The sequence below is a fragment of the Nannospalax galili genome, unplaced genomic scaffold, assembly GCF_000622305.1.
Source record: "Nannospalax galili isolate Female #2095 unplaced genomic scaffold, S.galili_v1.0 scaffold146, whole genome shotgun sequence".
In the NCBI taxonomy this organism is placed as follows: Eukaryota; Metazoa; Chordata; class Mammalia; order Rodentia; family Spalacidae; genus Nannospalax; species Nannospalax galili.
In genome coordinates, this window is record NW_008357929.1 from 3,929,488 (window position 1) to 3,957,249 (window position 27,762).

General features: G+C 44.3%; 1 protein-coding gene across 1 annotated transcript in view; it reads right to left on the reverse strand.

Moving 5' to 3' along the window:
* Positions 1-786: 786 nt before the first annotated feature.
* Positions 787-27,762, reverse strand: part of Dnah9 (dynein axonemal heavy chain 9) — a 430,757-nt gene continuing 403,781 nt past the window's right edge. The window contains exons 64-69 of the mRNA XM_008855701.3: positions 24,034-24,225; positions 23,212-23,403; positions 20,840-21,010; positions 13,771-13,953; positions 3,857-4,246; positions 787-1,229 (exon numbers count right to left, since the gene is read on the reverse strand). Coding sequence (XP_008853923.1) covers positions 1,002-1,229; positions 3,857-4,246; positions 13,771-13,953; positions 20,840-21,010; positions 23,212-23,403; positions 24,034-24,225 — 1,356 coding nt within the window. The 3' untranslated portion in view covers positions 787-1,001. The remainder of the gene's footprint in view (positions 1,230-3,856; positions 4,247-13,770; positions 13,954-20,839; positions 21,011-23,211; positions 23,404-24,033; positions 24,226-27,762) is intronic.

A 27,762-nucleotide genomic window follows, 5' to 3' on the forward strand; every position in this document is an offset into this window, starting at 1 on the left:
GGGGATTCTGGTGTTTGCTCTAGTTCAAGAATCACTGATCTAAATAGTAATTAACTAAAAAAATGAAATCTGCAAGGATACAAGGGAGCAGTGCTCCAAGCCCACCCCTGCTCTCCTTTCCAAACAGGTCACCTCATGGAGCTCTTTGAAATCCATCAGAACTGCAGAACCCTTTGCTTTCCTCTGGACATTTGTTCCACAGTTAAAAAGTGTTAGGGGAAGCGAGTCTCCTTGGGTCTCTTGGGAACGATGCACAGAATAACAGAGCTAACTGGAAACAGCTGCATGCATGATTACAGTTGTGTCCTCCGCAAACAGATGTAAAAATGTATTTAGTAGATTTGTGAGTTAATCAAAGATCAGTATTAATTGTATACTTTCCTCAACCTCTATAGCTGAGATCTTGTTTTTGTAAATACTTGTTTTGTGAATATTCATTTACATATCGTCTCAGCTACTTTGGGCTCAAATGGCAGAGTAGTTCAAGCCAAGACAGTGTGGTTTGCAGAACCTTAAGTATTTACTCTCTGGCTCTGTAGGGAAAAAAAAAATCGATCCCCCCCCCCAATCTAGGGTAACATTTCTTAATCAAATAGTGATATGCATGAAAATTGTCCAGAAGCTGGTAAATGGGATTCTGATTGATGAGTGATCCCTGTGCCTTGGTACCTGGGAGCTAGAGCACCAAGGACAGTGCTGTGGAACAAGGTCTGGGCTCGTTTGTAGTTGGTTTCTCTTGGTCTCCACCATCAACGTGACTCAGCAGTTCTCAGAACCTGGCCCAGTTGAATAAATCCTTTTATTGGAAAAGATTCGCGACTACAGAATTCTCCCATCATTCTTAGGCCCACTGGCTAGCTCACCCTCACTTTAGGCTCCTTAGGTCTACTACAGAAATTCAGTGCTCAATGATTTAGCATCTGCCGTCACCCCTCACCCACCTGTCCTGTTAGGGAACGTCCATCCAGCCTCCTCCCTTGTTCCCCAGGGCCTGCAGGAAACTAAACTTGGAGAAGCAAGGCGACACCAGCCAGAACCCACTTAGATGGGTTTTCCTTAGTCTTTAGGTTGAAGGTCCACACGTAGGTGGGTCCCCGCTGACAAGTCTTGTACACAGGACAAGCATAGATACTGCGGCGATCCTGCTTATCTGCTGGGATGGCCTTGAGGAACATCACAGGCATGGGGGGTGTCAGGTCCTTCAGCTTCGCCTCTGTAACGATTCCAGCCTGATGACAAGACCATGAGGAGACCCATCTTAGATCAGAACCAGAGCCCAGCCAGCCAGCCAGCTTTGCTCCTGTCAGAAGATCCAGGAGGATCTGGGATGTCGTGCCTGCCTTTCTACCTGGTGTTCTGACTTCTCTCAGTAACCACACTGGAAGGTATCTCATACTTGGAAAACACTTAAAAAAATTTTTTTTTTTTAATTTGATGTGTGAGTGTAATGCCTGCATGTAGGTAGGTGCACCTATGTCGTGCAGTGCCCTCGCAGGTCAGAAGAGGGCATCGGATCCCCTGGAACTGGAGTTATAGATGGTCGTGAGCCACCATATGGGTGCTGAGAATTGAACACAGATCCTCTACAAGAGCAGCCAGTACTCTAACTGCTGAGCTGTCTCTCCAGCTCTGGAAAACACATTTCTGTCTTTTCAGCATAAATCATTCTTTTGCTTGCTTGAAATGATCTCACTGTGTAACCTAGGCTTAAAACTCATGTTCCTCCTGCCTCGGCCTCCTGAGTGCTGGGATTGTAAACATGTGCCGCCACAACTGGCTTTAAGTCTTGTTGATGCTGAACTCCAAAAGCTCATTTATCATGTACAGATTAATCCCTCTGCAGCTTGATTCCCCCTTGGTTTTACATTTTTAGATATTCATTTCATTAAAATATTGAGGGCAACTATTTGGCAAATGCCATGCTAGGTGCTGGGGACGTAAGGAGGAAGAAGGCACAGTTTCTGCCAGTAAATATTTTTAGTTTTAAGGTTATGGTTATACCATTGCTACCTCTTTTATGTTTCCTATGCCACCTCATCCACTTCTAGAGCATTTCAAATGTTGGTGCAGGGAGCGACAGTTTAATTAAGGATAAGGAAAGATCTTAACCATTTTGTAGCTTTTCACATGCAACTGACCTGTGCTTTCCTGAGAAGTCTCACTAGACTTATCTTTAGTTACTGTTTACTTAGCTACAGAATTTCTACTACTGGTTCTAAGAAATGTTCCCAGGAACAAGAGAGCCCTTGGCCACATAAATTTGGACTTGAGGCAAACACACTGAAAACAGAAAGTTCTAGAGTAAGGAAGACACTTAACTGTTTAACTGACTCGTTTCCCAATGAGTATCCGTGGCTTGACCATGGGATACTTCACGTGTTCATTTCTTGTAGTGCTGTTTTTTGGGTGCTGAGTGTTTTAACACGTTATCCTTTGGGGAACACTGATCCAGAGTGATTCCCTGATTTCTCACTTCTGCCCATGTGACCCCATCCTCCTCTTATTATAGACAGAATTTGATTCATTTTCATGCGTTGTATTGAAAGGAAAGGATGTATCTTTTTAGTTCTTTCAGCAGCTGATAAAAGCCATGGTGAGTGACAGCTAGCACATAGTGGGGACCACTTGTCCTCAGAACTGAGTGCTTATGGTGAGGAGTATGGGAAGAGTAAGACTAGGCTTTTTTAGACATTTAAAAATGTTTTTATTAGTTTAAAATATTTTAAAATTTCTGTGTATGAATGTATTGCCTGTATGTATGTAAGCACACTCATTTTGTGCAATACCTGCAGAGGTCAGAAGAGGGCATTGGATCCCCTGGGACTGAAGTTATAATAAGACAGTTGTTAGCTGCCATGTGGGTTCTGGGAACCGAACCTGGGTTCTCTGCAAGAGTAGCCAGTGCTCTTAACCACTGAGCCAATTCTCCAGCCCCTATTTTTATTAGTTTTTAAAATTTTGTGTATGTGTGTATGTTCATGTGAGTGCGATGCCCATAGAGGCAATAAGAGGGCATTGCATCCCTGGAGTTGGAGTTATAGGTAGTCAGCCACCCAAGGCGGGTACTGGGAGCCTAACTCTTCTTTTAGAAGAGCAGTGAGCCCTCTTAACCTCTGAACCATCTCTCTAGCTTAGACTTTTTTTTTTTGTTGTTAACATACTGTAAAACTAGACCTCTTAGGTATAAAATTCAGTGTTTTTATTACGTTGACAAACATGTGCAGTAATTACCAATCTCTAATTCCAGTTTACTTTCATAACCCCAGAAAGAAACTCAGTAACCGTTAGTTTTCCATTAGCACTGTGTATTAACAGCTGTCTGTCAGACTGTTCGAATGTACATAGTAACCTGTCTGATTTTCACTTTTTATTTTCCCATTTAAACAGTTTGGTCAATGGAGATCTTGAGAGGTAATGCTGTACCAGGGCCAAATGGTTCATAAATGGTGGTGCTGAGAGTCAGATTCCACTAGTCCGTTTCCATAGGCCTCATTTTTTTTTTTTTGGTCTTTTTTTTTGGATCATTTTTGAGACAGGGTCTCCCTGTAGCCCCAGCTGTCCTGGAACTCACTATGTAGACCAGGCTGGCCTTGAATTTAGAGAGATCCACCTGCCTCTGTCTCCCGAGTGCTGGGATTAAAGGTGTGCACCACCACACCCAGCACACAAGCCTCATTTTTAAGCACACTCTCCTCCCTCTTTAGAGCCCCTGCTCTTTGCACCATCCTTGACTAGATAAAAATGGGGTCAAGGAAAAACAGACCACCTAGGTAAAAAGATTCAGGAGCACCGCACTTAGCAGTCAATGTACATCAGTGCACCCCAAGATGCTTTTTGGCTTGTTCCCAGACCATACCTGTGTATCCCAGCGGGCACCTTCTATGAAGAGGCCGTGGATGTAGGCCCCTTCCCGAGGAGTATTCCTGACCTCCTCTCTGCTCTTCTTGGTCACGTCACATTGCAGGGCCATCTGGTCTAGTGGCCATTCATTCTTGCGTGCCGTGGACTGCATGATAGCAGTCAGGAAGGACTGCGGGTTGAAGAAGCCTGTCAGCCACACAGTGGAGGGCATCACAAAGTCACCTGTCCAGGCCTCCAGCTCCTTGATTCTGTTGAGGAGGTCCAGAAACCAGGCTGCCAAGCCTGCTGTGGAAGGGTAGGCTCGCCTAGCCCAGGGCTCTGGCACTGCATCTAGATACAGGGCATTCTGTAGGTTTTCCATGTTGCTGGTCATGGTCAACTCTCCCTGAAGATCAAGAGTGGGAGGAGAAAGAGTAAGGGGCAGAAGTTTCTGGAAGCACTAGTCTCCTCTGGCTCATGGGTGGGAGATGACTCCAGTCAGCAGTAGGGGCCACAAGGATGGTCCTGGTCTCATACTTAGTTTTCCTCAGTCCTTTAGGGGCTAGAGAGATGACACAGTGGTTAAGAGCACTGGGCTGTTCTTGCAGAATACCCAGGTTCGAATCCCAGCATCCACATGTGGCTAACAACCGTCTGTAACTCCAGTTCCAGGGGATCCAACACCCTCTTCTATTCTCCAAGGGCATTGCATGACATGGATGCATTTGCATACATGCACAATACATGCATATACAGAAAATAAAAAGGCAAAAAATTAAAAAAAATAGAATAAAAAAGCTGGTCCTTTAAACATGCCCAGTGCCCTCTGCTGCCATTTTCCAAATGCCATTCATGAAAAGGAATCATTATAGAAGAAGAGATCATGAGTTTGAGGTGTGGAGGGGTAGGGCGGGGATAGACAGGAGGTGGAGGTTGGAGAAGGAGAGGTGGAAATGATGTTAATACAGTACTCATACAGGGAATCCTCCAAAAAAAAAAAAAATGAAGGACTAAGAATCAGGTGATAGATAATGAAGAGAAAGCTGCTGCTGTAATGTGTTGTTGCCCTGCGAGGCCTGGGCAGCACAGATGAGTTGGGGCCTAGTGGCATAACTGGGTGAGGCTGCAACAGTAAGTCAGGTGAATTCAGCAGCTTCTCCATGGGCGGGCAGCCCGCCTCTGGCTAAGAGCTGAGAAAGACCTACTATAAACTGGATTGTATCCTCCCCAAAGGACACACTGAAGTATGACTCTCATATATGACTGCACTGAAAAGACCTCCATAGACATTTAGGTTAAATGAAGATCTAAGACTTCAGTGCTAATCTGATGGATCTGTGGCCTTAGAGGAAGAGGAAGAAATCCCCTTCCACCCCTTTTCTCTATCCTTGCCATTCAAGGATGGAGAGAAGGTGCTGTCTGTAAGCGCAGAAGACATCCCTCATCTGTCCAGAACTGAGACATCTCTGTTTAAGCTGACAGTCTGGTGTTTTGTTAAAGCAGCCTGTGTTAAGATAACCCTGGAGAAGAGAATGAGGAAAGAGGTCAGTGGGAAAAGTAACTGCAGTGGACTTAAGAAAATGACCTTAAGAGCTGGGATTTGTATATCTCAGTGATTAAGTACCTAGGATGTACAAGGCTCTACACCCAGGTACCATCAAAACACCTTTGAGAGCTATAGGCCATTTTAGGAAAGATAGCTTTAATTTTAGGGGCTTTAATGGGAAAATACCTGTTATCCTCCTTAGCAAACACAGCTACAAGGCAGAGCCTTACCTTCTGCTCATCTTACACCACAGTCCCCAATACAGATGCATTAGACTGGAGTGCCTGCTATGACAGTCACTAGTTACCTGGTTATTTCAGTGTAAATCAAGTAAAACTTTGATGAAGTTAAGATTTCCATTCCTGGGGCTGTATAGCTCAGTGGTAGAATGCTTGATAAGTGTGTGTATGTGGCTGGGGGTGGGAGTGTCTTCTAGGTTCCTGTCCCAGTACAGGAAAAAATCGCATTCTAGTCCTGTTGGCCACGTTTCATGTGACCAGTTGCCACATGTAGCCTGGTAGATGTGGAATGTCATTGCAGGAATTCTCAGGCAGCACTTCTGAGTGCTCCCCAGATGGAGTGTTCCCTTCCATCTGTCAGTAATGGAAGTGTAGATGTATGCTTCTGTCAAGGCATGCTGACAATTCTGTACGCTACAACTATATACAGCTGGCCTGGAACTTACTATGTAGACCAGGCTGGTTTTGAACTCAGAGATTCACCTGCTTCTGCCTCCTGAGTGTTGGGACTAAAGGCGTGTGCCACCACACCCAGCTTGTATGCTACAGCTTTAATTAAAAGTTTAATGTGCCCATAGTATCACCATTTCCTTGCCAATCTGGTTAAGACAATGGGTTTGAAAGTTCCAAAAGATACAGGCCACATTTGATTTTTTCCTTTAAAGATTTTCAATGGCCAATTCATTTCCATAGTGATGAAATGCTTTTATAGGGGCTGGAGAGATGGCTCAATGGTTAAGAACACTGCTTCTTGTAGAAGACCTGGGTTTGAATCCTAGCATCCACATGGCAGCTAACAACTGTCAGTTAACTCCAGTCCCAGGGGATCCGACAGCCTCTTCTGACCTCCTCAGGCACTGCACAACATGGGTGCACTTATCTACATGCAGGCAATACATGCATACACATAAACTAAAGATTAATAAATAAAAGTTAAAAAATGCTTTTATAAATATCATAGCAAAAAATATAATGGTGTGTGTGTGTGTGTGTGTGTGTGTGTGTGTGTGTGTGTGTAAAATTTCACAGCCCAGGCTGGCATCCAATTCAGCTTCCTGGGTGCTGGGTGTACAGGTGGACACCACCATGCCTGGCAAATAATGCTGTTAAATTTGCTTCTCCATAGAACTGTTTTGTGTTTTATGAAGTTTGGGTGTATCCACGGAAGTTCTTGTACATAGGAAGGCCATCTGTCACGTGAACTGATGGAGGATTTATCCCATACTGTGACCCTACAGGACTCCTAAAAGATTGCCAGGGCACAGACTGCTGGCAGTACTGAAGTATGGTGAAAATGCTGTGGTCCTCTGGTGTCCTACTTTGAGGACTATGCCACTCCAGACACTGCTGTCCTTTGCTTATACAGAGAACTCCTTTGTTCCTGGCTATCTCCCTGAGCCAAGTCAACAACTTAGTCTGTTTCTGGGCTTCAGTGAGGCCACATAAACCAACTCTATCAGTTTTGTTATATGAGGGCATTATGTGTTTACTATTAAAATAAGTGCAACAGGGCTGGGGATATGGCTCTAGTGGTAAAACATTTGCCACACAAGCATCAGGACCTAAATTCAATCCCTAGAACTTGCATTAAGAAGCCAGGCATGGCAATGTGTGCATCTAATCCCCGTGCAGGGGAAGTGGAGACAGATCCCTGAAGTTCTCTAGACAGCCTAGTGTAATTGGCTAGTTCCAGGCCAATGAGAGGCCCTGTCCCAAACAAATGAGAGATGGCTCCCAAGGGAGGATACTCAAAGTGGACCTCTGGTTCCTACATGCATGTGCATGTGTACTCCACTCCCCATACTCATGCATCCACACAGACCTCCCTGTTACACAGATGTATAACAGCAAAGGAGCTATGCTGTATGATACTCTGACTGTGTGTATGTGCTGTCCAAACCCATGGAAAGGACAACACTGAGAGTGCCCCATGTGAACTATGGCCTCTGGGTGACAGTGGTATGTCTCTATGGTTCATCAGTTGGAATGAATGCACCCTGGAGCAGGGAGATGTTAAGAGCAGTATGTGCTGGACAGAAAGAAGTGTCTGTACCTTTTGCTTACTTTTGCTATGAACTAAAAACTGTTCTAGAAAGAGAAGGCCCTTTTTAAATAAATTTTTATTTATTATTTAAATTTTATGTGTATGAGTGTATTGCCTACATGTAAGTGAGTGCACCCATGTCGTGCAATGCCATGGAGGTCAGAAGAGGGCTTCAGATTCCCCTGGAACTGGAGTTAAGGATGGTCTGCCATGTGGGTGCTGGGAATTGAACCCAGGTCCTTTGCAAGAGCAGTCAGTGCTCTTAACCGCTGAGCCATCTCTCCAGCCTGAGAAGGCCCATTTTTTAATGCACTGTTTAATTCTTAATACCCTTCAGAAAGCTAAACTCATTTTGACGGGAGAGGAACATATAATATGTAACTTGACTTTCTTAAAAATTTCTCATATCTGCCTTATAATTTATTCTGACAATAATTTTGCACTTACTAATTGAATGTCTAAGCAAGGGAAACTTGAAAAATGGACTGCTTCTTGGGTTTTTCCACTTTGCCAAGGAGGAATAACAGGAAGAGAAGTCACATTGTAGTTTGGTTTCAGAACCCAGGTATTTTCATGACCTTGAGCATAAGTAGAAAGGTTTTATTTATTTTTATTTTTGGGGGGGAGTCTTTTTGAGACAGGGTCTCTTTGCAGCCCCAGCTGGCCTAGAACTCACTATGTAGACTAGGCTGGCCTTGAACTCATAGATCCACCTGCCTCTGCCTCCCCAGTGCTGGGACAAAAGACGTGCATCACCGCACCTGGCGAAAGTTTTTATTTTTATTCATTTTGACTTTTTTGATCTTTTGTGTGTTTGTTTTACCTGCATGGCTGTAAGTGCACTACATGCATGCAATGCCCATGGAAGCCAGAAGAGGGTGTTGGATCATCTGGAACTGGAGTTACAGGCAGTTATTAGTCATCATGTGGGTGCTGGGAACCAAACCTAGGTCTGGAGGAGCAGTATGTGCTATTAAACAATCTCTCCAGCTCCAAGGTTTAATTTTTAAATGGATGGAAGAGATGGGAAGCAACAAGAGAAGCCCTCCACCAATTCAGCAAGTGTACTTGTGGCCCCCTTCTTAGAAATAGAGGAGTACATCTAGAGACTCTAAGTCAACTATTCCTGAGAGGTATTCAGAAACAAAAGTTTCCTAAAATGCTGCCAGATTGATGGAGGCTGGGGCAGGTGGACAGGAAGATTCTGTGGCCACTCCTTGAGCACCAGAGCCCTTCTTTTTAGAAATATGTTTAGTTTTCAGATTATGAATGGGTGTGTTCATGTGTGTAGTGCCCACAGAGGCTAGAAGAGGGTGTCTGATAACCCTGAGCTTGAGTTACAGTCAGTTGTGAGCTGCCGTATTCACCCTGGATGTTGGGACCCAAACCTGGGTCCTCTGCAAGAACAGTATGTATTCTTAACCACGGAGCCATCTTGCCAGTTCCTACCAGGGCCCTTAATTTTGGTACAATTAAGAAAAACCTGCGTACATTCATTCAAGCCCATGTTTTCCAACCTTTTCTAGCCCAGATCTGCACAACACCGATTAGTATCTGTATTTACTTGTTCACAATTTTGGCCACAGAAAACTTAAAATGCTGGCTCATCCATCCATCAAACAATCCTGCATTTCAAGGTTCTGTGACAGGTTTCTTGGTTTCCACAGTGCAAGGGAAACTGAGAGAACTACAGCCTGTGTGGGACTTTTTCCTGGGTATGATAAAGGCTGGCTGGCTGTGGCTTTTACTTCCTTATTCATCTCTATAAGTAAATGCTTTCATAATCTTTCTTTGGTACAATAAAGTGAAAACTTTATTTTTTCTATAGGCCTTCATTCCTTTAAGTCAGGAAACTTGTTAGAAGTTAGATTCATAGGCTGGCATCCAAAGCTAATGACTCAACCCCAAGAGGAGGTGGGTGAAACCAGGAACCTCTGTTTGGAAGATCATTGGTAGCAGCTGCTTTGCCAGGTTGTTGTCACACAATAGCAGCAGCATTTAGTCACAGAGGATGGGCTGGGGGGTGCAACTCTAGGTATTCTGTCCTTGAGGGCTTCATGCCATATCCAATTTTGAGGGTCACAGTCAGCTCCTTTCCACTATCTCGTCCCAGGAAGATGCTCTTTGTAACTAGTGCTTTTTTTCCTCCCTCTTGTGTTGGGGACTGAACTTAGGGGCTCACACATTCTAGGCAAGCACTATACCACTCAACTACATCTCCAGCCCTTAGTGTTTTGAGATAGAGTCTCACTACCTAGCTTAGACTGATCTTGAATGTGTAATCTTCCCACCTTCCAAGCGCAGGGATTGCAGGTGTGTGTCATTATACCTCGCCACTAACTTTCATTTATACAAGACACCCAGAGAGGGCAGGCCATAGAGTGGTAAGGGTCCCACCTCTTCCAGTCTGGCTTCCATATTGAGGCTGGCAGAAGCTTGCTCATCAGGGTCTCTGATAGAGAACAGGATGCCCAAAGGCCCTGGTCTGGAGCAGCTGCCCAGTGGGCAATGATCAAAGAGTCAAGGCAAAATGCCCCTCCCAGTGTTGGAAGTCAATACAGTGCATGGGAGTCAAGGGCCAAAGTCAGCAAGCCAGGCTTCGCATACACGTATTCAGAAACACTAAAGCATAGACGGTGGAGTGGGGGAACAAAATCCAAGGTTGCCGTCAACCTTTGAATAGTATAAAGTAGTTCCCAAGAATGCCCAGATGCCAAGGTGCCATGGCTCCGTCTCAAGTAGTCACTGTTCAAGCAAAATGGAAGCCATGTAGGTAACTGGTGATTTTCTGGCATCCACAGTTCAAACAGTAAAACGGGCAGGCTCAATTTTCCTAATGTGTTTTGTTTAACTCAATATACTTAAAATACCATGGTGCACTTACATGTAGGTAAAATACTCATAACACGAAATAAAAAATTATTGACATATTTTACATTTTTATTGTCTTTAATTTTGAAATCTGGTGTACTTTACCCATACAGCACATTCTAATTTTGACTAGCCACATTTCATGTGTTCGATAGCCCCCGGCATTAGTGTCTATTGTATTGAGCAAGTTGAAAAACTCAGATTCCCATGTTGGTTTACTACCCGAGTAGAGAATTTTCTGGGTACTCTTTTTTAAAAAATACTTTATTTTTATTTTATGTGTATGAGTGTACTATTATCTGCATGTATGTAAGTGCATCCGTGTCATGCAGTGCCCACGGAGGCTAGAAGAGGGTGTCAGATCCCCTAGAACTGGAGTTATGGACAGTTGTTATCCACCCTGTGGGTGCTGGGACTCAAACCTGGGTCCTCTGTAAGAGTAGTCAGTGCTCTTCAACACTGAGTGATCACTCCAGCTCCTGGGTACTCTTCCATAAGTATCTGCCCCTTTGAAAATTACAGTAGTTGTAAATCGGAAAAAAAAAGAAAAATCAGCCTTTGGGGGTTTTATAAATCAGGCCTTTGTGCATTTGCTCAGAACACCTTAGAAGGCTGAGAGCTAAGAATGTCTGACAGTAGTGAATTCCCAAGAGAAATCTTGTCTGTAGGGATATATCTGTGGCTAGCTGACAACCCCCCCAGCCCTCTTGACTGCCCTGTCCTAACCCCCACTTCTGTGTGCTTTGAGCTCCCACAGGCCTGCAGGGCCTGATCCTTCTGTGCCTCACAGCTCTAACTTTCTGGGTAGATAGAGTCTCTAGCCAGTCACTTCTGAATTGCTTTGAATAAAAAAATAATAAAGCTAAGAGTATTAGTGCTTGGTTAATGCCTCAAAGAGTTAGGCATTTTCTAATTGTGGTGTTCAGTCTGGGTGGGGCACTTCCGTTGGCTTGTGTGACATGCTGGGGGACACGAGCTGCCTACTCTCTCTTACACTGAACCAGAAACAGCCTTGAATTGTAAAGTGGCTGCTAAAGAGAAATAAAAGGCAAAAAAGGGAAAAGTCAAGCAGAATTTCCTCTCTTCTCTGCCGGGTCAACAGGTCAATGAAGCCACACATGAAAAGTTTGGAGCCACATTTCCCCATTGATCCATCTAACAGGCATTGGTGTTGCCTACTTCTTACCTGCCGGCCCGGGAAGTCCTCCTGTCTCAGCCCCCTCCTGGCGCTGGCCACCTCCTTGCCCACTGTTTCGCAGAAGCCTGTCTGTCTCGGCCACCTTTCTGGCCTTCCCCTCTCCTCTGCTGTTTCTCGCTAGCTCAGCTTCCCTCTTCCTGAAGCCCAAATGCTTTCTCTGCTTTCTCTGCTCTGAATCATGCTGCCATTTCTGTGGACCCTCCACTTTGCCATGGATGGCGTCTTCTGCTTTCCCCATCCCTTCTTCCTTTGTGCTGTGCTTCATGCTGCACTCATCCCAGGGACTGCTGGGGCTGTTTACCAGACCTCACTGCAAAGTCAGCATGGAGGATTGCAGGACATGAAGGTGGAGATGGGAGTGTGTTGTGAGTCAGATGATCAGGCCAGTCGTCATGAAACTGGGTTTCCTGATAGGATTCTGATTGGAGAATGCTCTGCCCCCAGGTCACACAGGGTCCTCACTACGTCTAGGTCATTGTGCTATCACCTTCTAGAAGTTCATCGTATCACTCTTGCTCAGCTGAGTAGGCCCTTTGCTTTTGGCAAAGTAGTTACGCCCTTAGAGCAGGTTCTGGGGCCCTGTGCACTGACCTCTATTAGTCTCCTCCCCTTTGTCCCCAACTGTCCCCATCCACCTTTCCTCAAAGGCCTCTCCAAGGCCTTTCTCTGGAGCCTTTTCTGATCTCACTGGACTGTTTCTCTTTCCCCTTCTAGTTTTGCTTTATGAATTCTGCCTTGTATTACAATCTGTCTTTGTATTGTTCCCCCAAGACTGTCCTGGAGGGGAGAGCCCACTTTCAGCCTCTTTACACCCTCCCCCAGAGCTCCAAGACTTGCCCAGATAGTCCATCAGTCAACTTCCCCCATCCCATCTCTGCCTAGGCATGCTCCATGATTCACTACAGGGAACCTCGGTGAAGGTTCTCAGAAGAAAAATGAGTGAATAAATTGGAAGTCGAGTGGGTAAATAACCTGCATCAAATTGCATGGATTCAATAAATGACTGCGGCAAACCCATTCAAGATAATTGCTACTATATACCAGAACGGAGATGCAGAATACGATATAGGCAAGGGCCTTGTTCATGGTTGGGATTATACTGTGCGATTTTGTATTTCACCTGATTATATGCTAGCATGGAATTTGGAAGCACCACCAAACACTGCCAGTCCTCAACAGCCCATTCCTGACTGATCTTCATTATTTTCCCCCACCTATATTGTGGGGAAGTGGGGAATTAAAAGAGGAAAAAAAATTTAAAAATCTAGATTTTGCATTGTGTTTCATAGTATCTTATGTGTCTACATTGGAAAATTGTTCTTATATGCACGTGACCATAGCTAAGTAATTCCAAAACCCAGCATGCTCCACACCTGGACTTTCAGGGCCTGGTTGAGCTGTCACTGGCTTCTGACTGACAGTTATATTATTATTTCTTAAGATGCTGGGGATTAAACCCAGGGCCTCATGCATGCTGGGCAAGCTCTACCACTGAGCTGACCCTCCAGCCTGAGGTTACAGTTCTTTTTTAAAACAATATTTTATTTATTATTTTATGTGTATGAGTGTTTTGCCTGCATGTGTGTAAGTGCACCTATGTCTTGCAATATCCACAGAGGTCAGAAGAGGCTGTCAGATCCCCTGGAACTGGAGTTATAGACACTTGTTAGCTGTCATGTGGGTGCTGGGAATCAAACCTAGGACCTCTGCAAGAGCAGCTAGTGCTCTTAACCACTGAGCCATCTCTCCAGCCCTGAAGTTACAGTTCTTTTATGTAAACATAAAGATGTGTAAGTAATTGCCAGTGGAAACAGCCTGTGCTGAAAAGCAGGGTGAGGGCTCAAGTATCATGTTAATTCTTTCAGATGTCTTCCATAGCCAGGCTCTGGCTTCTGTAGTATGACATCTCTGGGCATTTAGGTTGTTGAAAGAAAGTTGCTCCAGCTCCCAGACCCCTCATTGTCACTCTGTCCTTGTGGAGTCCAGGTATGTCCTCTTTCAATGTTCTTCCCCAACTCACATCCTCACTCACCTTTAAGCCGAGGTGCAGTTCCCGAAGTGAGCGCTGGATCTCTCTGGTAAGGATGTTCATACGTTCGCATTCCTGGAAGGCCACTACAATGTAAGGCGTGCGCTCCTCCACTTTGGCCATCAGCTCTGGGATATTAAACTCATCTGTCACCCGTTCCAGTATTTCTTCCAGAACGGCCTTGACCTGCTCCATGGCAGAAAACATGGGATTGAGAAGGGACTCCACCCTCCTTCAATGGGACCCTTTTGATAGCAGTCACCATATGACCTGCCGCCTTTCTCCTCATCACACCCTTGCCTGCTGGCTTAGGTTTGACCTCAGCACACTTCTCTCCAGAGGCTGACAGCTCCCCGTGATATGTGTGACTGGCTTAAAAAGATAAACACAGATGCCCTTCTAAGAATTGAGGCTTAAAAACTCTGAGGCTGACCCAGTTATCTGCAGAAATCAAACTGGAAAGCCTTAAGTAGACTTTGGCCTAAGATAGCTCTGGGATCATGTGATTGTGAAGCAATGAGCAGTACTTCCCGAATACACACGTGTATATGTGTGGCTGTATGTCTATGTGCACATAGACACAGGCTCTTCAAATTGGTGTTTCTCTCATCCTTGGATCCAGCCAATCATGGATCAAAAAACAAATACACATATGTTTCATCTTTTCTTACCTTGTCATCATTCTCTCAACAACACAGTACAAGTATTTACATAGCATTAGGCATTATAACTAATGTAAGGATGATTTAAGGTATATGAAAGGGACAAGGATGCAATTCAGTGATAGAGCACTTGCCTAGAATGCATGAAGCCCTGGGTGTGGTCCCCAGCATCATATAAATGCATTCAAGAGGATGTACCTAAGTTATATGCAAATACTAAGCCATCTACAAAAAGAATTGAGCATTTTGAACGTTGATATCCATGGGGTGAGGGGGGCATAGATACTCAGACATCTCTACCCCTAACCATACTGTGTTTCCATGAGAGAGTCTGTGGTTTCTATCTTTGAATTCTGGAAGAGGAATGATCATTTATCACTTAAATCTCCTCTTCCCACAATTCCTTTTCCTACACAAACTGTCAGCTAATTAGACCAGGAGAGACCAGGGTCTCTCTCTGGGAAAATTGGAACCAAGGTGCAGAGATTCTGGGTTATTTGGGGGCAAGCACTTAGAGGCTGAGTCTGCCATTTTCCAGTAAATGAGTAAGCCCAGGAGGTCTGACAGCAAAGGAAAGAAAAATGAAGCCGTGCAGACATAATGGCCATATGGCTAGCAGACTGGGAGGGAGGGTGTGGGAGGAAGAAAGCGTGCTAGCAAGCGCCAGCCCCTCCAGGTTGCTAAGAGCTGAGCTCCAGAGTCCAGTGACTGCCTGGGTTTTGTCTCCTTGCACATCTCTTTCCTCTTCTTCCAGGAGCAGGTCTCTATCTTCTTTGGGAAATCACCTCTTCCCCTGGGGACAGTCACTAGTTCTGGCCTCTCCTGACCCAAGTTAAACTGATTATATTCTCAGGAGCATGGAAGTTTGAGACCTGGAATACAAAGAGGCAGTGGGAGGAGGCATCTCCAAGGGCCATGCACTCTTAATCCTCCCTGGGGCCCTGGAGCCACTGAGCTTTCTTCCTCTTTTCTGTTGATGCATTTGACAAAATGAGCTAGTTTTTGCTTAGTTTAGCTGGATTGGTGTATGTTGCTTACAATCAAAGAGCCCTGCCTGACAAAGTTAATACAGTTCTCATGGGAATGCAAGCAAGTCACTTAGACCTGAAGTTTCCACCCATGAACATTTCCACCAGAGTCTTGGCTGGTTCCCTCCCCTAACCCTCAGTATTACCGTGAAGATCAAATCACAGGAGCTGATGGATGTGGCAGCATCCGAAAGCTTTGAAGAACTATCTAAATGTAAAGGATGATTAATAATCACCTTGTCCTGTATTTTAACACACAATACATTCCTCAGGAAAAGAGCTGATGTTAGAAGAAAGGAACCAAAAGCCCATCATTCCATGCCGAATGGGTCTCTGGCTGCTGTCATAGCAAAAAGTGGAATGGAATTTTAATGGTACCTGAAAGCTGCCGCCAAGGTAGAAGACAAATGGCTAAATTTATATTATATTTCTGTCTCTGGAGTGGAGTTTGAAGAAACAGTCCTGTATCAGTGAGTTGCCATTTGGCTGTGACTCACAAAGAGATGAAAAGATAGTCTGGAGGAATTGTTCCAAAATACACTGACTGTGGGGACACAGAGTTCTTTCCTGCCTCTGATCAGGCCAGGAGGGCTTTGGAGGCCTGAGAAGGAGCCTGGATAGGAAAGGAGCTGCTCACAGACAGAGGTGAGACTCTAATGTGCAGGACCCCAGGGGTCCTTTGGTGGGGGAAGGATGCTTTCCCAGGCATGGTCTGCTTCATTTCCACAAGCGACACCTCTGCTTTCCTTTTCTTTTTGAAAAAGTGATAAATATTTCTCAGAAAAATCTAAACATGATAGATACAGGTGGTATTTAGGATACAACCTTTCACAGTCTTCTCACAAAGGGAAAATATTGTTAAACCAGTGTTTGGGTTGGTTTTGCAGGTTTCCTTCAATGTGTAGAATTCTTTCTCAGTCATCATCCACCCATCCACATTCACTTGTTAATTATCCACTTATTACTCATCCATCCACCACCATGCCCATCTATCTCCCACCCAAATACTATACAGCTTTTGTCTAGTTTGCTTTTTTCTAAATTACAATCTCCTCTCAACCTTTAGTAGTGGGGATTGACCCCAGGGCCTTATGCATGTTAGGGAAGCACTCTACCATTGAACTACAAACCTGTCCCTATCAACCTTGAGTACATCCCTTTGTTACTGTGTGTGGATTGGTTTTATTCATTTAGGGTGTGCTTAAAATATTTCACTGTAATTTATTGTCCTCTTATTGATAAACATTTGGCCTACTCACTGTTTCTACAGCCATAAAAATTCTGAAATAAATGTGTAAGTATATCACAAAATCTATGAACTTTTGAATGTTTCTGCTGGCTAATTTCTAAGAAATAGAATCATGAATAAAAAATATGAACATTTTGAATTTTGGTAGCTATTATCAGATGGTTCTGTAAATTCAACCTCTACCAGCAGAGATTGAGAGCGTTGGTTTTCTTATGCCTCAGCACTCTAGGTCACCTTGTTAGAAACTTTAGCATTAGATGGAAAATGACATTTTGCTTCTTTTAGGTCTAGGTCTAAGCGTCATGAGACCATGTCACTGTTTCTTTTTCTCCTGTCATTATACTTATTGGCTGTTTTTCTTTGTATTTCCTTTGCACTATCCCTCTCCTGCCTTCTCTCTGGCTTCTTTTTCCATTAACAACTCTACCCACTGCCCAGGACCTGTGTTGTAAATGGTCCTCCTTTGGTTTTCTTTATATTCCTTGTAATTTTTGTTTTGGGGCTGCTTTAAAATTTTTTACACCCTTAAAATTGTCAATCTTTTCATCCCCAGATTCTGAGGTTTTAAGAAAAGCTACAAAATGCCTTTGTTTATCGTCATAAAAGCATTCATCCAAGCCCTCTTCTAGTGCTTTTGTGGTTTTCCTGTTTTAACATTTAAATATTTGAGCCATCTGAAGTACACTTTTATCAAAGGAGAGGGGGAACCTGCTTTACTTTTTCTCCAAATGTCTAGCTGGTTGTTCAGCACTGAAGAAATCATGCTGTTGGGCACCAGAATTATCCATCACTGTGGAAGAGAGGAAGGCTTGCATACAGGGGCACTACTGGAGACCAATGCTTTGGGCTGCTCTCTGTCCCCTCCAGATTCAGATGTTGACTCCCAATCCTCAGCATCTCAGAAAACAACTGCATTTTGAGAGAGGACCTTTAAAGGGGAATTCAGTTAAAATGAAGCTGTTAAAGTAAGCCCAAATCCAATCTTACTGGTGAAGAAAAGGTTTGAACACATACAAAAGACAATAAGGCCTCAGGAAGAAAGGCCACATGAGGATACAGTGAGGAGGTAGTCATGGCAAGCAAGAAGAAATCGCAGAAGAAACCAGACCGACCTACACCTTAATTTGAGATTCTAGCTTTAGATCTATGAGAACTTGAGTTTCTGTTGCTTAAGCTACCCAGCTTGTGGTATTTTATTTGATGGTCTTAGCAGAGGAATGTATAGGCACACCTCCTAGTTATTAGCAGATTTGTCTATCCCAAATAGTCCCTGGAGACTGAGCAGCAGTTCCAGCTCGGGTTGTCCAGTGAGCCCATGGTGTCTCAGAAAGAAATCCACTCTTGGCGTTAAAGGGTGTGGCAGATTGTTGCTAGTTGTCTCTTCTCTAACTTTCCTATCCTTGGCTTTTCTAGGCTCACAGCAGCTAGTCACACTAAAGCCTCCAGCTTCCCTTTGTGGAAATGTGGATGTGGGAGGAGATCTGGGTCAAGATTTCACCGGTGTATGTGCTTTGATTCTGTGTTCTTCTTCCTGACCTGCTGTGGAGTTCACAAGAACATGTGAGCCATGTGCACAAGAGTCCCATGCTGAGCACCAGGACACAGTATAATCAGACATGCCATAATAACCTGTATACGTGTCACACATGGCAAGTAACTGCATCTCATATCATGCTTGAAGCGTGGACACACACACACACACACACACGCACACAGTGTGTGTGCATATGCAGCTGAACCTTATCTGAAGACCTCTGTCTGTTACTTATGTAGTCCTGGCTGTTTTCTGTCTTAGAACTATGAGTATTTTTCTTTCTGAGTGGTTTGGGTTCTTCACTTTATTCCCAGATTACTTTACACAGGGAATGGCGGAAGAGGCTGAGCACTATGCCCACCACATCAAAACTATTAAATTGCCAACTCCTGAGCCTACTTCTGTGTTATGGTTTGAATGGGAAATGTCCCCACAGGTTCATTCTGAAGTCTGTGGAGCTTTAGGAGGTAGGGCCTAGATGTCAGAAGGTTACTAGTTGTCATTGAAGGTTATACCCTCCTCTGCTTCTAGCCATGTTCACCCTGCTTCCTGATTTATGCCCCCATGTGTGATTTGAAAGAGAAATATGCCCTGTAGGTTCATGTGCTTGAACACTAGGTCCCCAGTTGATGTCACTATTTGGGGAGGTTATGGAACTTTTAGGACATGGAGTCTTGCTGGATGAAGTATGCCCCTGGAGATAGGCTTTGGGAGTTGATAGCCTCACCCCACTTCCACTTCACTCTTTCTGTTTCCTGGTATGTCAGCGAAATCTGATCAGCCAGCTTTGCTCTGGCCAGTTGCCATGCCATCCCTGCCCTTATGTACTCCAAACCTCTGAATCCATAAGCCAAAATAAACTTTCTTCCTTAAGTTGCTTTTGATCATGGCATTTTATCACAGCAACAGAGAAGGAACTAATTCACTATATGAACAGATTTTCTACCTCATGTTCCCACCATCATGGACATAGCTGTTCTATATGGCCTCCATGTCATGACAAGTGGAAATCCCTTTGAATCCATGAGTCAAGTATCTTGGTCACAGAGATGTAAAAGTAACCAATCTACCTCATATCTAACAATCAGAATTGTTTTTTTTTTTTCTGGTACTGAATATTGAACCCGGGGGCCGTGTGCACACCAGGCAAGTACTCTACCACTGAGCTATGCCCACACCTCTATGAATCATAATTTTAAGCTCTGTATCTCATTTTTAGACATATTAAAAGTTTATAACTCCTGTTTAAAGGATTCCACTCCTAACAGAAGTCTAGCTCCTTTAGTGTCAATCAGTTTGCTTTCTTTTTTAAAAAAATATTTTATTATTTTTATTTTATGTGTATGAATGCATTGCTTGCATGCATGTAAATGCATCAATGTTGTGCAGTACCTGTGGATGTCAGAAGAGGGCATCAGATCCCCCGGAACTGGAGTTATGGACAGTTTTTGCTGCCATGTGGGTGATGGGAATCGAACCTGGGTCCTCTGTAAGAGCAGTCAGTGCTCTTAACCACTGAGCTATCTCTTCAGCCCCCAGTTTGCTTTTTTTTTTAAAGTATTTTTTTATTATTTTTATTTTATATGTATGAGTGAATTGCCTGCATGTATGTAAGGGTACCCATGTCGTATACTGCCCTTGAAGGTCAGAAGAAAGTGTCAGATAACCTGGAACTGGAGTTACAGAGGGTTGTTAGCCTCCATGTGGGTGCTGGGAATTGAACCTGGGTCCTCTGCAAGAGGGTGCTCTTAACTGCTGAGCTCTCTCTCCAGCCCCAGTTTGCTTTCTTAAAATCAATCACTGCAGCGTGAAAGTTTGACAAGCGCTCAGGCTTTCTAACCCCTAATCTTTCAAGAATGTTTCCTTATGAACCAGACAGTGGCTCTGGTTAATGAGATCCAGGCAGTGCTGTGGGGTGAATGTGGATTGGTGGACACACATCTATTGGAAATTTAATTAGCTGGTCTCAGGAAAATCTTTACCAAGAAGTTTTGCTCTGGTGGCCCATTTTTCTTCTGTCCTCTGCTTCCCCTGCTTTAGGGGTAAGGCCCAAATTACCGTTTGTTATCCTCAAACCCATACCTTACTCTAGTTTGCTTTTCTACTCCATACTTGCTTCTTGAGACTTTGGGGACCCTGCCGGTAGCAGTTTGTGTTCATTGACTCCATTGCCAGAGGTCATTCACACCAAGAGAGGAATGGCTATCCAGATAGGGTCTGGTTGGTGGGATTAGGGTGGAGGTGTTAGAAGAAGCTTTGCACCATAATTTTGCCCAAGAATCCTGAAGTCAGTTTCAGTGTCGGCTTCCAAACCCTGACTGCTCAGCCCTGGCCTTTCCCAACTTGGCAAACAAAATCAAATAAAAACTGCTTCTGATAGACTGGCAAAGCCATCTACCAACCCCAATGGCAGGGGCTTCCTCTGAGGGTTTTGTCTGGAATGGGTGGGGAGAGGGGCTGTTGGGGGCAAAAGACCAGTATCTAAGCTGGTTTGTGTATGTAATCCACACTCTACACTGCCAATGTTGCTGGCAGGAAAAGGAATCCACTTGCCAGCCTGCGATTCCCTGAGCCATATCAGGCAATCCCCATCATGCACCTTTTCTTCCCTTGTGGTCCCAGCTCCATCTCCAGCTTGACTGTCCCGAGGCTGCAGTTCCAGCACTGTGCGGAAGAGCTTTTCTGATGTCTGGGTCAGGAAGCCGATCTCCGCATTGGGGTGGAGGCCATAAAGGTAGGGCGACTCTGGGGGCAGCTCGGTATCGATGTACTGAAACCAAGGGCAAGCTAGATTAAACAGCAACAAACATGGCTCTCATCCTCTGTAAGGTCCTCCAAGGGACACGGCTCCACACCCCTGGTGGTGGACATCAGCATATTTCACCCACACGGCACAGATTTTCCCTAGCCGGTTCCTGGCATCATCTGCTTCAGACACCCATGTTCACTATACCCATCTCTTTCGGGGAAGCTTGGATGAGAGCCACCTCCATCCCATGTCTTCCCATTCTGATACACTCTCACCTGGCAAGACTTATCATAGTCTTTCAACCCACAAATTTATCCCTGTCATTATTTTTACTATGTGTATGAGTGCTTTGCCTACATGTGTGTAAATGCACCCATGTTATACAATGTCCATGAAGGTCAGAAAAGGGTGTTAGATGCCCAGAAACTGGAGTTACAGATTGGTGTTAGCTGCCATTTGGGTGCTGGGAACTAAACTCTCATCCTCTGGAAGAGCAGCCAGTACTCTTAACTGCTGAGCCAGCTCTCCAGCCCCATCCTTAGTATTTTAATTCAGTCTCTTTTAGGATCCCAACCTTCTCCCTCTTAAATTAACTTCCTCTCTCCTCTGTTTACCTAATTCATGGATAAAAACTTAAACACATACACAGAACTGTGCATACAAAATAATGTGCCTTTGGGCTGTAGGAAGCAGTAAGCTTGACTACAGACTGCAGGGTTCACACACCTGAGGAAAGGCGTTGGAATTAAGCATTTTAAACACTCTGCTACCCGAGCCACCGTCTCTGGCTAATTCTGGTGAAAGCAGTTTGTTGGCCTGAAAAATCTTGTCCAGCTTGTAAGTAGGGGTCACTTTCTTCTCTGAATATTTTATATAACCCGTTACAGTTTTTTTTTTTTTTGATGGTAAGTAGCTGCCCTCTTGAGTTAAGTTCCTAATGGGGCTTTCATGATTTCTTGGTGTTATTACCAACTAGACTAAGGACATATTGCTCATTTGTTAAAGGCAAGTTGCATTCCTGCCTTGTATTTCGTCCCCTACATTCCTGGGCCCTTGCCAAGTGGAATATAAACCTCTAATCTGGCAGATGCCAGGGAAGTATGAAGCATGGAAAGTCTACCTCAGTCCTTTGGGCATGTCCAAACTGTGTTTTTGTGGGATTTGAGGGCCAAGCCGCCTTAAGGATGCTGCTCTGGCGAGTAAACTGTCCTACAGACACCAGGGGATGCTCTTGCACTATCTTCCTGAGCAAAGTCTTTCAAGGTACTTAGAAATTCCCTATTTCTCATAAAGAGTCTCATTGTTTTAAATGTCTTAAGTATGATTGTTCTGGACCAACTTACTTTTGGGATTATGATTGTTAAGTTTTATGAATTAAAAGTTTTAAGTTTCCAAGACAACAATTTCCCTTAAGTTTGGCATAAAGTTTTAGTTTTTTCACATGTAAACAAACCACACATAAATAAATCAATCAGGGATGACAAACTGAAACACATACACAGAACCATACATACACATATAAATATGTGTATAACGTAAACAAACGTAAACCACACATAAAGTGTTAGTTATTTTACACATGCTTAAATGTCTAAAAATCAATTCCCCCCCGCCCCCAAATGATCTTTTGGTATATTTCTCATGGCAGGTTAAACAGAAAGTGGAAGGCTTTAAAAATAACCACAGCAATAATACACAAGAAACTGAAATGATAGTAATAAAATCTGGGTGAGAATGTTTTTCTTTTATGTGGGTATACATGCCTGTGTCCACTAAAACAGGAAACAGGAGGAGTGAATGGTCTGGTCAGAAGCTTATTTCCTTCGAAGGTACGGACAAATATTATGCCAAGTTTTCTAAATTCTCACTTGAAGCATTTCCCCATTAATACTGGGTTTATCAATATCTTGAATAAAAGCAAGTACATAATTGTCTTAGATGTTATTTGTAGAAAAAAATCAACAAACAGAATTATGGAATCAAAGAACAAGAATAAAAAGATCTCTACAGGGTCAGTTTTATCATAAATTTGAGGCTAGAAATTCTGAACCTTTTAGGTTGAGCAGAGCAAGCTTGGGGCAGAGAAGCAAAATTGAAATAAGGTCATTGTTCCCTGGCCGCAGCCTGAAGCTGGAAGGTTTGTACCAATACTCAGGATGGATGGGAGGAATACCCAAGCCCCTGTGAAACCATCACATCATCTCAAGCACTGAGCATCTTACCCGATGGTAACTGCTGTAGTCCATGTTGCCTGGGAGTGGGAACCCCGGGGCCAGGGAGAGCTCCCCTTCCACCATTTCTGGCTTGATGAATTCTTCCAGATAGGTTCTGCAGAGCCTCCTGTCCCAGTCGTCTGTGATATGGCCTCCATACATGATCTCACCAAACAGGTAGCGCAAGTCATCATAGGGCACCTGAGATGGGGTGAGAGAGCAGGAAAGAATGATCTCCGCACCAGCCTAGGTACTGGACTTGTCAGGATGGATGCTTCTTGAGATAAAGAGCAATGTCTTATTGACCCTTGTGCTCCCAGTGCCTGGCAGCATTAGGCATGTTTGAAGAGAAGGCTAAATGCTTGGAAAATTATATCAGAGGGTGAGGGTATGGCAAGATAACAGCCCCTTGCACATATGCTAGCCCTTTTCCATGCCATTGACTGACAATGAAGTTGGGCTCTTCCTAGAAGGCTTTTAAATATGCAGATGTCAAAGGGAAGGAAGCTCTGAATCCCTAGCTGATCAAGTTGGGACCTTGCATCAGGTGAGTGTGGTCCCTTCCTGCCAATCCACGGCCCTTAGCCACACTGTGAATAAATCCAGGTGGTCTGGGGTGGTCTTTGGATGGATTTTCATGGGGCTGACAGTTTGGGTTCCTGTGCTCCCTTGGCTCTGCTCTCACGGCAATACTCCTCAGGCTCAGGCAGATCCTAGGGTTGGTGCTTCCTCATCTCACTGTGTAGGGTCATAGACCTTCCCCAGGTCACATTCCCCTTCCATATGAGAAGGCCACACCACAATGACCTGCGTTTGCCCCCTTTGCTTTACCTTTGCATTAGCCTCCAGGAAATTGTAGAGCACATTTACTGAGATAGTGAGGTCCCCAACGTTAAAAGGGTAGGACCGATTCCATCCCTGTGGCCCAAACTTCCGTCTTTCTGCCACCACAGCATGAAAGTAACAAAGAACAAAGAGGATGCTCTTGAACTCCGTCTCCCGGGAACACATCTCCAGAGTGTCCTGAAAGGGAAGTATCACTCACAATGTTGACAGTTTCCCTTACCTGAGATAAGTTAGGGTGTGGTTAAGATCAGGGTTCATCCTCAGTGAAGTTACCTTAAATCATGGTTAGAGTTTGCTGTACAGGATTGCACTGAGATGAAGTGAGGTAAGGTCGAGGGGGTGGTGGTGGTCAGGTAAGGTTTAGATTCAGGCTACAGTGGGTTTGGTCTACGGTTCAAGTTTGTACACATGATGCATTAATTAGGTTCCCCAGCACAGCTAAGGACAGCAGCAGAGGATTTGTGGGTGGGAGTGTCTTGCTTGCTCTATTAATGTCACTGTGTTCCAGATAGGTGAGACTTCTATAACCTCACCTCAAAACTGCCATGCTTTTCTTGCTCATCATAGAATAAGAATGTGCCATTGCCATCTCTGTGATGAGGAGCCCCTGACTTCTCTAGAGGAGGGGCTGAAATAAGGGAGAAGATGGGAACCAGACCCACAATATTGGGGGTGCTGTGCCCTCCATGCTCCTTACTGCCCCCTAAACCTCAGCAAGAGTGATCAGACACGAAGCTGAGGAAACGGTATGGAGGGGTCATGACTGCACAGCATGAGGCAGGGGCAAAAATGGGGCCCATTAGGAAGGGAAGACAGAAACAACAGATGGAAGGAGATATAGAGACCGGGTAGAAGAAGCCATTGAAGTTGTCCTTGGTGGACTTTAAGGGGGATGGTGGTGATGCCAGACAGGGGTAATCTTGCATTTTGAAGGGACTGTAGGGTGGGAATTCCTGAATCCTTTGGAATTAAAAATATTAATTTTCTCTGAATGAGGCTCTTTTTGTTGAGTTTGGAGCAAGACGTGTTAGTTGGAGTTCAAGAAGGCTTTCTCAGGTCTCCCACTTTTAGACTGGTTCAGTCCTGACACTCCTAGGAATCACTCTTAAACTGTGTGCTCACAGGGCAAGAGTCACAGAGGAGACCAGAGAGCACAAGCTTCTGGTGGCTCTGATGTTCCTACAGAGAAACTCTCCCTGGACACGTGGCATTGCTGGGTGCCATACTTTTCACAGGGGCATCATTGTGGAAGGTCAGAGGTGATGTGGAGGGTAGAGCTTTGTGCAAGCAAGAATATGACACCTGCTTTCAGGATAAAGCTATTCTCTGTATAAGATGCTTCATTTGTTGCTTTTTTGTTTGTTTGTTTTTGAGACAGGACTCCATGTACCCCGGCTGGTCTGGAACTCCCTATGTAGACCAGGCTGGCCTCGATTTCACAGAGATCCCCCTGTCTCTCCCTCCCGAGTGCTGGGACTAAAGGCACATACCATAATGCTTGAACATTCACTTATGACTTCTTACACATTTGAAATAAACAGACGTTGGGGAAAAATGCCTTTAAGCATAAATACCATTAATGCTCGAATGAACTGACAGTGATACATTCACATAAAAGTCAGAATAAAATCATCACATCCAAATCTCACCACTATTAGGAAGCAGGAAAAAAAAAAGGAGATCAGCTCTGCAGTTCTTCCCCTAAATGGTTATATGAGCCTCTGAGGGAACAGGGTAAATATTATACAGGCCTCTGCTGTAAATAAGGAGCAGCGTCATGTATCTGTCTCTCTTAGAATGAGTTACTTAAGGTGGCTGTAAATGGTGAATGAAGCTTCTGTGGCAGGGACAGAATAATTGGGAGAGAGAGCATTTCTTGGGATATTTCCCCACTTGTGCAGTGTCCAGGACTGGACTAAAGAGCACAAGGAGGGAAGCCCAGAAACAACAGTTGTGGGGTGGCTGAGAAGAGGAAGCCAGGTACAGGCATGGGTGAGCTTCTGTTGTTAAGAGGTATGGCAGGTAAGGATCCAAGACTCTCAAGGCAGGACAGCTGAGAACGGTTTGCTGGTGAGGCCTCAGGTAGAGCTAGCTAAGCATATCCCAATGCCTTCTTCCTCTGCCAACCTCTCCTGCTCCACCCCCATTTCCATCCTTGCCTCCCTCTCTTCCCTCCTTCCCTTCTCAGCACTGGGGAGCCAACCCAGAATCTTGATCACACTAGGTAAATACCCTACGATTGGGCTGCATCCCCAGCTTCTAAATTTTTAAAAACAGATTTTGGTAAAATAGAAAAAACATAAAATTTCCTAGCTTAACTATTTTAAATATATTGTTCAGTGGCATTATCTGCACAGCCTCTCCCCCCCCCGCCCTGCTGCCTAACACAACCTTTTAGGGCAGAGCTTCTCTTTTTGGCTGTAGACTAGAAACTAGGCTGAGCTAGTCCCCGTACACGGACTCAAAGCTAGAAAATTTAGAAGTTTGACCTCTGCAGTTGGTACAGCATATCTTGGAGTTTAGTTAAGGCCTACTTAGGGGGGGGGCGCAAAAAAACAAAAAACAAAAAACAAAGAAAATGTCCTTGGCAAGGGGAGTGCCCCACTTTTGCCTCATATTGCAATAGGCGGGATATTTCTTAACAAAAACTTCAAGCTAAAATACCCTGAATTTCATTGTAATGTGCCCCCATTCTCTGTCAGATGATGTTAGGTTTGGGAGCTGGGATAGGAAGGAAGGGTATGGAAAAGGAGACTGGACAGGCTTTCTTCTCAGATTCTCATGGAAGCTTTCCTCTTCAGGTTGGACTATGGGACTTACATGCTTAAACTATACATGAATGTATAGTGCAGTCATTAACGTCTTTACAGACTGCCACACTGTCCTCATCGTATTGTGAGTTAAACCTGAAGTGCCCGCAGCTCTGGTGGTCAGTATGGGCTAGCTGTACACTCACTGTGTGGGATGGTCCATCTTCAGTTCTTGGGTGAGATGCATGTTAGCAAAGCTCTGGAAACCAGACTCATTGATACTATTGTAATGTGACATCAGAGAGGAAACCTCTCCTGGCATTTCTGGAAACTTCTCCACAGATACCAATAAGGCTCAGTGAGGATGGACTTCAAGGTGGACTCTTGCGCTGACCCTCCTGTGACTGATACCTTTGTGTACTCCCCTTCCCAGGAAGCTGTGACTTCCCAAGGGAGAAACAGCAAGAAATGTGCTTCCCTGAGAAGACAGAGGAGGCCAGAGCTGCAAGCATGACACATAAGGGTTCAGCCACCTAGGCCTGGCCTTGGCGTTTTTACAAAAATTGTTTTAGTTAGCATACAAAATAATAGGTCTCATTTTGACATTTTCATACACATATATCAATGTATTTTTCTCATATTCACCTACTTCTCTACCCTCTCCAGTTATCTCCTGTCCCCTCACTGGACCCTTTCCTCCCCTCTGCTCTCCTTACATATATATTGCAAGTATATATATACACACACATATATATTGCAAGTATATATATATATAGCATATATATTTCTATTGCATATGAAATAAAACATACAATATTTGTTTTTCCATTATTTCCCTCTCTTTCTTCCATTTTCCCTCTCTTCAGTCTCCCTCCTACCCCCATGGAGTCCTTTTTTTACTTTTATATCATATATATATATATTTTTTTTTCTAGAGCAGGCTTTAAATAAATCCCCCACAATA